Source organism: Anastrepha ludens, chromosome 2 (assembly GCF_028408465.1).
Source record: "Anastrepha ludens isolate Willacy chromosome 2, idAnaLude1.1, whole genome shotgun sequence".
Taxonomy (NCBI): Eukaryota; Metazoa; Arthropoda; class Insecta; order Diptera; family Tephritidae; genus Anastrepha; species Anastrepha ludens.
This window is the reverse complement of record NC_071498.1, coordinates 171579330-171590666: the sequence shown is the minus strand read 5'-3', so window position 1 is coordinate 171590666 and position 11337 is coordinate 171579330. Positions and strand designations below refer to the sequence as shown.

The 11337-nt window shown below is 34.6% G+C and overlaps 1 protein-coding gene across 1 annotated transcript; it reads left to right on the top strand.

Annotated features, from left to right (window-relative positions):
- Positions 1-638: 638 nt before the first annotated feature.
- On the top strand, positions 639-9567 carry LOC128855779 (uncharacterized). The gene is made up of 2 exons (XM_054090956.1): positions 639-1128; positions 9365-9567. Exons 1-2 carry the CDS (start codon positions 639-641, stop codon positions 9565-9567), a joined length of 693 nt encoding a protein of 230 aa, XP_053946931.1.
- The last annotated feature ends 1770 nt before the right edge of the window (positions 9568-11337 follow it).

The following is an 11337-nucleotide window of genomic DNA, read 5'->3' as shown; positions in this document are numbered from 1 at the left end:
AAACACGAGTAAGTGTCTTCACTTGAATGTGTGTGTGTGCGTGTGTGTTTAGATGAAACATACGGCAACGCTTTTAAGCGCCTACGTATATGCAACAGTATTTATCGTGAAACAAGTGGGAGCAATTTCATGCAAACAAACATAAAAAGAGTTTACTTTTTAGACTCGGCTAATAGCAGGATATAAAATAAATTATAAAAGGCAGGAAATTCTTTAAAAGTTGCCTTTTGAACATACAGAGCGAGCGAGCGAGCGAGGCGCGCGAGCAAAGAATAAAAACAGTAATAAAAGAGCATAAATTAAATAACAAAGCCACTTAGCTAAGATTTTCAGCTGCACTGTTTTTATTGCTTGAAAGCCCGTTTCGACATCACGGAAGTGGCAACACAAAGGAAGTATAAAATTGTCGACAAAAAGCGGACTAGAAAGGGGAATAGAGTATATGCAAAGGCAAACAATAGAGCTCCAACAAAAAAACAAAAGGAATAAAAAAGGCGGGCAAAAAATAGAACGGTAATAAAGCACGAAAAATAATTAACGAAAAAAACCAAAAAAAAAATCAACAAAAACCCTACGCGCCCGAACAAAAGCAACATTTGAGTGTATTCACAACTAAGTGTGCACCCATTTTTGTAACAATGCGCATAATTTCGCGTAGCATACGTTGTGGCGCGCAAGCATATGCTGCTGCGAACGCTGCACACACAACCAACTACCAGACCACCAGCACCACCATCACCACCACCACCACCACCGATAACGCTATCAAATCCGCCGTTACGAAACAGACACCGACTCAGGCTACTAAAACAATTGCAAGCCCAGAATTGCATAGCCGACGACGCGCTACAGCGCCACAATTGTCCGCTGACTCGTCGTCTGTCGCTGCCGCACATTTGGCTTGCACTTCGGTGCTGCCGTCAACTCCAGCGACTTCAGCTATTCCATCTACATCTACATCTACAGCTGCATCGTCATCGCCATCGTCGTTTACGTCGTCCTCTTCATCTCAACGCTCCTACAGTGCATTCAGAATGAATTGCCCTATTTTAATTGTAATTAGCCTTGGTTGTATCCTCCATGCCAGTTTGCTGTGGCACGGCGTAAATGCAGCAATTTCAAATCGAGGTAAGTGCCAAAGTCTATTTGCTACCATGTGAATGTGTGTGTGAATTTCTAATGCGAAATGGAAACGGCGAAAAAATAAAAATTTTAATGAAACAATTTCCTTGATACGCACTTTTCGTTTGCTTCATATGCGAGAGAAAGGCTAGCAGCAGCCACTCTGTGCACTTCTAGAACTGGGATGTGTTGCTATTCGCCATCAATACCCTAAAAATATGCAATCAATTTGAGATGGCTTATAGGTGGTTACGTGCGCGGTAATGCATTTGAGTTCCTCAGACCATAAATTTGCTCAATATAGTCTGTTAAGTTATTTTAGAGCAACCTATTTTTTTTATATATTTTTTTCGATAAGAATCTAAACTGCTGATAGCAGCGTTTGTCGCATATTGCAAAATTTTGACTAATTGTTTACTTTTATTTAATTTTTTTTTTAATTTTACAAAAACATAGTAGCTGAAAGTTTCAAAATTGGTACAAAATTAAAAACAAAAACCACAAAATGTTTATCCAAATTAATTTGGAAAATTTCAAAAATTTTTATGAAAATTAATAAACAAAATATAGTAGCTTAAAATTTCAAAATTTATGCAAAATTTAAAAACAAAAATCAGAAAATGTTTATCAAAATTTAGTTTGAAAAATTACAAAAATGTTTATGAAAATTTAAAATTTTATTTAATTTTTTTTTTATTTTTTACAAAATTTGTGCAAAATTAAAAAAACAAAAATCAGAAAATGTTTATCAAAATTTAATTTGAAAAATTAGAAAAATGTTTATGAAAATTAAAAATTTTATTTCATTTTATTTATTTTTTACAAAATTTGTGCAAAATTAAAAAACAAAAATCAGAAAATGTTTATCAAAATTTAAAATTTTATTTAATTTTTTTTATTTTATCTACTACTTAAAGTTTCAAAATTTGTGCAAAATTAAAAAACAAATATCTGAAAATGTTTAACCAAATTTAATTTGAAAAATTACAAAAAATTTACGAAATTTTTTTTTTTATTTAATTTTTTTTTTATTTTTTACAAAAATATAGTAACTTGAAGTTCCAAAATTTTTCGAAAATTAAAAAAAATTATAAAATATTTATCGAAATTTAAAATTAATTTTGTTTTTTTACAAGGGTCACAAACGGTTTCAAACTTTGTGCAAAATTTAAAAACATTCAAAAAAATTTCATCAAAAGTTCAAAATTTTTAATCAGAATTTTTACTACTTAAAGTTTCAAAATTTGTGCAAAATTAAAAAACAAAAATCGGAAAATGGTTAACAAAATTTATAATGAATTGTTTCAGAAACGCTTTCGAACTTTGTGCAAAATTTAAAAACATTCAGAAAAATTTCATCAAAAGTTTACAATTTTTAATCAGAATTTTTAGAAAAATTTCATGTCCACAGTTTTATAGCCAATGGAATTTAATGTCAAATTTGAAGTGGCCCAAAACCGCGTTGATTTTTGACAGCTTTAATTTTTACTGTAATTTTCTCCATTTAGAAACAAATGAGGCCTCTATGGTCTAGCGTAGGTGCATTAGCCTGTCATTCCAGAATCCCACGTAAAGCACGGTCCTCACACTTTTTCAAATTTACCTTTTTTCCTCTTTCTAAAACAAAAAAAATCTTATTCCTCAACCCCAAAAACTTATAGTTTCCGTACATACGCGCCACATTAGCGAAGTCCTCAACCATCTGTGTGATCCTTCTGACAGAAAAATGTGACACACAGATGGCGCTCCAAACAGTAAGAAGGCGTTGTTCCTAAGCAACGACAGATGGGCATTCCCACTACTTCGAACCGGTAGCGGCAGGCTAATCACCTACCCTGTCAGAAATCAAAAAAGATTAACGAAGCCAACGCAAGACTGAGTCTTGTGAGGCCCTATGCTCCCGAGTGGAGTGAAGAAGGGAAAAACATTCAATTTGTAAATAAAAAAATCTTAAAAACTAATGCGAATCTTGAGCTACTTGAAACTGGCATAATACATACTTATTTATTTAATTGGCCGTAACAACTCGTTACCAAGTTATAACCTGCCGAATAATATCTCACTAGATCTCTCGTTTTCCGCACATTTTCTTCGTCAGAGCAGTTCCTTCCGTAAGGACGATATGACCCGGCAACCTCATACAGCTCGTTGTTCATTCGAATGAAGTAACCGTCTTCTATGCAATCAGTGCTAAAAATCTTGCGAAGTAATATACTTTCCGCTTGAAAACACCAAGAGCAGCCGGATCTGAATATTTGACTGTCCAAGCTACAGCGCAATAGAAAAAGACCGGGATGGTGAGCGTCTTGCAGAGTGTTGTTTTCGTTCGTCGAGAGGGCTTTGCTACTCAATTGCACACTTAGCCCAAAGGAGCAACTGTTGGCAAGAGTTATCCGTCGCTTGATTTCAAGGCTGACGTCGGCTAACACTACTGCAACTTTTTCGATATCTCCTTTACTTTGAAATAAACACAGTGGGAGTAATTGGGACTATTGACGGTGTATAGGCTTCATATGCCTGCAGGAGAGGACCTCGACGCAGGTACCAGTTGTGTCTTCGGACATAAATGCGGCCCAGAAGTTATACTTTTGTGGTCACCGGGTAGAATTAGCCGAGGTGGAGGATTGTCATAGTATTAGTGGGAGCGTTCCCCACATACCATTGGTGTGACGGTGCCTCTGAGATGGTTCTGACATTTGATTTCAACCTCCTTTAAAAAAAAAACAAACAAAAGGCTGACATCGTCGTTGCTGGTAATAGCGAAACCAAGATAAATGAAGTCTTTGGCCACAATGAATTTACAGTTGTTAACTTCAACCCGTACTTCAAGGACGCTCTGACTCCTTGCAGGACGCCAGCATACACTTGGTTTTGCCCTCGTTTACCGCCAGACGCAATCACGTGGACCTCGAACGATATCAAAAGGATATCACTGAACTCAGACATTATGCGATATAGTTGGTCGCGAATCGGGCTATCAAAGACTGCCTTGTAGTCGACGAGCCAACTTGATTCTCATGGGCCTTCTCCACGATCTACAGCAGTGTGAGTATTTGGTCGATGGTAGATCGACCAAGTCTGAAACTGCACTGCACTGGGATGGCCCCATTAGGGATTGGATGTTAGTTTTCAGTTTATCACATAGCAGGCAGGAAATTAATTTTGTATGCGATATCGATAAGGCTGATCCCTCGATAGTTTGCGCAGTTCGTGGAGTCACCTTTCTTTAGGATAGGACAAAGGGACGGTGGTTCCATGTGTAGAGGTCAACGCAAGTGGGGAAAGTCCCTGAGCGCCATTCACTTGGGAGTGGCCCAGACGATTCTTCTGCATACGATTCAGGCAGTTCGCAACTTCGCTCAAGTATACTCTAGGCAGCTTCCGAACATCCGTTTGAGAGCAAGCTAGTGTGAAAAGGCGAAACAACCCAGGATATCTGGTTGAGCGGTGGGTTCGGGACCTGCCTACTAATGAAAAGATGAGCAACTGCCTCGAAACTGGCGCAGTATTGTGCCAGAATTGAATGAGCTATGAAATTGTATACCCAGAATGTCTCTACAAATTCTGACTAAAAAGTTTGAAATTTTCTGGACAATTTTGAATTTTTAAAAAGTTTGTACAAGGTATTAAACAATGTTTTCTGTTGTAGTACGAAATCTGTTTTTACCTACATATAAAAAATGAAATAAAAAAAGATTTTACTTAAAACCTTAAAATATGTTGCATTGCTATTCTTCTGCACACAGGTGTACATACAAACCTTTTTTTTAAATAAAAAAAATTGAATTAAAAAAATTTATGCTCAAAACCTTAAATTATATTGCGTGGCTATTTTTCTGCACACAGGTGTACATACAAACCTTTTTTTTAAATACAAAAATGAAATAAAACTAAACTAATTCTCAGAACCTTAAAATATGCTGCGCTGCTATTTTTCTGCACACAGGTGTATGTACCAATCATTTTTTGAAGGAAACAGCAAACTAAATTAAAAAAATTTATATTCGAAACTTAAAAACTTGTTGCGTTGCAATTTTTCTACACCCAGGTGTACATACCAACCTTTTTCTTTAAATAAAAAAAAGTAAATAAAAATAAATAAATTCTTCTCAGAACCTTAAAATATGTTGCGTTGCTATTTTTCTGCACACAGGTGTACAAACCAACCTTTGTTTTTAATAAACAAAATTTAATTAAAAAAATGTATACTCAAAACGTTAAATTATATTGCGTTGCTATTTTCCTGCACACAGGTGTCCATACCAACCTTTTTTTAAATAAAAAGAAAATTAAATAAAAATAAATTAATTTTCTGAACCTTAAAATATATTGCCTTGCTATTTTACTGCACACAGGTGTACATACCAACCTACGTATACAATAAATTCATGTTTGCCCAGCCACACTTTTTGCGCATATGCTTTTACGCGCACATAATAAAATCGGGAAGCTGAGTAAAGTCGAGTAAAAATCGCTTTTTAACGCTGCCATAAGAGTCTTCATTTAGAAAACCGCAAAACAAAGGCAGAAAGAATGCAAAGAAATGAAAGAGAGCGAAAAAACGCTTAAATGAAAATGTTGAAAAAAGTGAGTGAAATACTTTCGCTTAGTATAATCCGCTACCTTGCCATTATTTTGCGCGCATACGTGAAAAGGTAACCGCACAAATACGTGCGTGTACACCTACTTACACGTACACACACACACACATATATATACATATATTGTCCAAATCCTTTCCGTGCAGGTATCTCCGCCGTTTTCTTTATATTCCGCGTTTCCCTTCACGCAGCTGTCAACTGAATTTTTCTTTGTTTCACAATTTAAGCATTTTTTCATAATTCTATACAATTTCCAGTGTCACTTTCTCTCCGTACTTTCCATATTTTGTTGTTTATTTTTAAGCGTGCAAATCCTAGTCGGAAAAATTCATCTATGTAGGTTGCGTAAGGCTAATGCCGTGTATAGCAGGTCTGTTCCTGCCGGAAAGCGTGAATTCGCTAAGGATACCACAAAAAGGGTGATTCAGTAAGAAATTATTTCTTTTGTAGTTTGTGGGGGTTATTAGTCTAAGACTGTTTGAGAAAAAAACAAAAATTATCATATCAAAAACTTCTAACAAATCAACCTTTATAGAGTTGAACATCGCATTCGCCTTCTTCGTACATCTTATAGCCGCTTAGAACTACTCCACTACCGAGTACATACAGCGCAAAAACCGAAACCCATTCAGCAACTGAAATCCTTCTGTGTTCTTTAGAAGCCCGTACACTTTGAATTATTTCGGAAGGTAGCTTAAGCAGTAAAAGACGCACAGTAGTGACCTCTTTTTATAACCAAGTTTTCTGTCTGTAAAGGGTGACATACAAACATATGGTTCTCAAAGTGGTCTTATATTCTTTACACTTTTAGTGTTAAAGCTCTTCCCAGAGATGTGAAAATACTTTTTTTAACGATATGGAAGACAATTTGATGAGAAATATCCATTGCGTGAGTAATGTAGTAATCCAGAGTGCTTTCAAAGAGGTTTGACGAATATTTTCTTTACCGATGGGTCCAAGAATGAAATATGTTCTGAAGCCGGATGGTACTTAAATGAGAGTAATAGGAGTGAGGAATGACAACTGTTTTTCAAACGGAAATTTTTGCCATTTTGAAAGTAGCCGAATGGTTAATGGAGAGGAGATGGAGCAGGAAACAGATTGGAGGTTTCAGTTACTGTCAGTCTGAACTAGAGGCAACCCTTTTCCAAATGGGAATTTATGCCACTCTGAAAGGAGTATTCGAGTATTTAGTAACAATCAGACTAAATTAAAGGATCTGAAGAGCGCAAAACATACCTCAAAGATTGGTCAAGAATCTAAGAAAAAGTTTAATCCTGTTGCAAGACAGAATAAGCTCGTACTTATATGGGTTCCAGGACATTGCTGGTTCTAGGGAATGAAATTGCCAATGAATCGGCCAACTGTGGATCAGCAGTTCCCCCACTGGGGCGAGAGTCAATAATCGGAATCAGTTCTGCAGGACTCATGAAGTGGATCAGCGATTAAAAAGGTCTCTGAAAATATTTGTATGATATCAAAATAAAGTTAAAATCGCGTAAAGGGTTATCGCGCCAATCAAGAAGAAATTAAAAGTTTGCTCAAAGTCTAAGAATTCGATTAATTTCGGGCCAATAGTTTCCATAAAAATTTAAAAAGGGTAAAGGTTTTTCGTCTGGCGGCCACCGTAGCCGAATGGGTTGGTGCGTGACTACCATTCGGAATTCACAGAGTGAACGTCGGTTCGAATCTCAGTGAAAGCACCAAAATTAAGAAAAACATTTTTGTAATAGCGGTCGCCTCTCGGCAGGCAATGACAAACCTCCGACTGTATTTCTGCCATGAAAAAGCTCCTCATAAAAATATTTGCCGTTCGGAGTCGGCTTGAAATTGTAGGTCCCTCCATTTGTGGAAAAACATCAAGACGCACACCACAAATAGGAGGAGGAGCTCGGCCAAACAACCAAAGCAAGAGCAGATAAAAGCAAAAAAAAAAAAGATTTTGTTGTGCAACCAAAAATATTGAGGGTTAAAACAAGAACGGTATCACATATTTTTTTGGTAATTTTTAATACCAGCCTTTTTATTTGGAAAGCAAAAGAAAATTGAAAATTGTTGGGCAGCGTATTGAAAAATATTAAAAATTAATTTTTTTTTAAATAAAAATATTTTTATATTGCTATTTTTTATGTCGTTTCACACTAAGAAAGAGGCAAATTTTGACGCTAAAAAAATTGAACGGTAAAAATATTTCTATAAAATTTTTTGACCCTTAAAAAAATTAGTCGCAAAAACTAGTAGCGGTAAAAAAAATTTTGTTTTGCGATAAAAAATAATGCTATCTGATAATATTTTTTAGTCCATTTATTATAAACCTTCTTATTTTGAAAAACAAAAAATGATTTTCTTGTGCAGTGTATTGAAAAATATTTTTATATTGTTCTGTCGTTTTATCCTAAAAAATTTAGGAGTAAATTATTAATGGCATTTGATATTATTCCTTGGTCTTTTTTATTATAAGCCTTTTTTATTTGAAAAAAAAAAAATTTTGTTGTGTTGTGTAATGAAACAATATTTTTATTTTTTATGCCGTTTCATCCCTAAAAGAGAAAAATTTTGAAACCCCAAAAAAATGTAGTGCTAAAAAATAATAACGGTAAAAAAAATATGTGGTGAAAAATAATAACGGTAAAAATAGTTTTGTGGTAAAAATATAAATGCCGGTATCTGATATTATTTTTTAGTCCTATTGTTATAAGCCTTGTTATATTCCAAAAAAAAAAAAATGATTTTGTTGCACAGTGTAATGAAACAATATTGTTATTTTTTATGCCGTTTCATCCATAGAAGAGAAAAATTTAGTGGTAAAAAATAATTACGGTAAAAAAATTTTTTTGGTAAAAAAATAACGGTATCTGATATTATTTTTTAGTCCTCTTATTATGAGCCTTGTTATTTCGAAAAACAGAAAAAAAATTATTTTGTTGTACAGTGCAATGAAAAAATATTTTTGTTTTTTATGCCTTTTTATCCTTAGAAAGAGAAAAATTTTGGGGCCCAAAAAAATTGAGTTGTAAAAAAATAACGGTATTTGATTTTATTTCTTGATCGTTTTTATTAGAAGCCTTGTTATTTAAAAAAAAAATTGTTTTTGTTGTGAAGTAGAATGCAAAAATATTGCTATTTTTTATGCCGTTTCATCCTAAGAAAGAAAAAAACTTTGACACCAAAAAAAATTTTTGTGATAAAAAATAAGAACAATAAAAAAAAATTAGTGGCGCAAAAACTAACGGTACTTGGTTTTATTTCTTGGTCCTTTTTATTATAGGCCTTGTTATTTGAAAAAAAAGTAAGAATACAAATATTTGTTGAACAGTGTAATACTACTAAAAATATGTTCAGGTGCTTGTACTGGCAAAGTAGACAATGTCTTCAAAGAAATTAAGTTTTGCTAAGATTATCAACTCTGGTAATGGCACTTGCGTCCAAAAGCATTCTAGGCTATCGTTTACGCAAAACAAAAAATAATAAAGTGTCACTGCTGCTAGCTTTCGATTTGTCCAATAATGCGATTTCTCATAAGTAACTACAACATTTTCCGCATATTGCGGAATGAGTGAATTTTTCCTACCTCAGCTTGCCTGATTGCATAGTTTCTCTCAGTGCACTTGAGCACCGAAATTTCTCTAAACCCACTTAAGCTGCTCTAAGACCACAGCACAGCAGCAACCGCGAACTGCAAGTGGCAACAATTAAGTGGGTAATAGTAACTCAGCGCGCTATCGCAATCAACCACCGGCTGGCGCAGTTCAGTACCAGTATCAGTGCCACCAGCAAACCAGCAGCAGCTGCACCTGCACTTATACCTCTACCTGCTGATAGCTATGTGCAAGTATATATGTAAGTGTATGAGTATAAGTAAGTTGCAAAGAGCTGCGACTGGTTGCCACATATTGCCAGACGCCTGCGAAATGCTACTTCTATGCAGTTAGGGTGTTGCGTTGCTGTTGGTCAAACGACGTGGTTGCAACTAAGATGTGCTTGGTAGAAATATAAACTATACACATATGCGTGTGTATGTATATATATGTATGTATGTATTTGTGTATATATATGTATCTATGTATATATGCATGTGTGTTTAAGCCAGGAAATAGCTGCTGCTTTGCAAAGTAAGTACCCCTTTTGAAATTCCAGTTAAATGTCGAAAAAAAGTATCTCTTGTCTGTACTCGCTGGAAATGAGCTGAAATACCGCCACATCTTGCATTGCTGCGTCTTCTCCTCGCTTACTTAAACGCTTTTAACTGAAACTAAAAGTTTTTTGCATTTGCTTTTATGCTCTGTACCGCTATATTCTGCGTGTGGTCGTTTGTAATACGGGTAGTCTACACTGCTGTGCGTTGCAGATTTACATTCTCACATTAAAGGGAAAGCTTGCGTGCGCATGCGCAGATTCCTTAATTCCTGTGGTACGAACTCGCTTCCGTCCTGTGGTTTCTCTTTTGCATTACGTGCATTATTTTGCTATTTGCTTTTTTTATTTTATTTTTTTTCGTTTTTTTTCTTTTTTGTTATTTACTCACTTTGTATTCTTAATCATTTTTTCTAAGCCACACTGTGCATGGAATCAGAGTGTTAAACTACGTGCGGTCGCTGTTGTTTAACTTCTAACTTGACACAAATACGCACAAAGGCGCACACACGTATACACCTACATAGTAGAGCGCAAAAACCAAGAGGAGTTAGTATTAAAACAACTACAACGTACACTAAACAATTAAAAAGTTGCTTGAGCTGTGAAACGTGGGAAATACTTAAATTCTTGCAAAAACGTACGTGCGTTGCTTTGTTGGTTGCATGAGTTGTAGCTGTGTTCTTTTACTCCTTTTACTCCCTTTAGTTTTTATGGTTATTTGCGTGAATTTGGTTCAGTGTTGGAAATTTTGCGTTGATCTACTTTACATTGCAAGTTGTGTTTAATTTTATTATGTTCCACAATTTTTTTATTTAATTTTTTTTTTTTAATTTTTATTATATTTTAATTTTCTCTATCTCTCTTTAATTTTTTAATTTTATTATATTTACATATTTCATGTTGCCTTCACACTTTATTTAGTTGCGCACTTTTAGTAGTCATAGAAAATAAATTACGTATACGCCCTGCGCGTCTCGAGTACGAGTAGAGATTACATACATGCACAGCATAGCACTTAATTTTCAGCCTTGCGAATAATTTCTAGGTTTTACTGAGAACTAGAAATTATTTTGTATTCATGCAGTATTAAACAATCTTTTATGATAAAAACCCGTTCGAAATCCTTAAAACTTTATAAAATCATCTCAATGTTCTAAAAAATTAATAAAAATAATAAAATTAATAATAAGGGAAAAACCATTTTTTTAATGAAAACAAGTTTGATCCAAATACAACGGAATAAAAGAGCATTTAGACGCATGACAATGAAAAAAAGTAAAACCTGATTGTGAATCTTCTCTTGTTTTCAGCAAATTTTTTCTGAAATTCTTTCCTCCATCCTAAATATTTAAAACCCGATACTTTATATTATATTATAAAACAAAAATTATATCTCGCCATAAAACGTAATATTTCTATTCGGTTAGGTTAGTATGGTTGCTCAAGGAATGAGCACTCTTGTACGAAGAAAAACAAT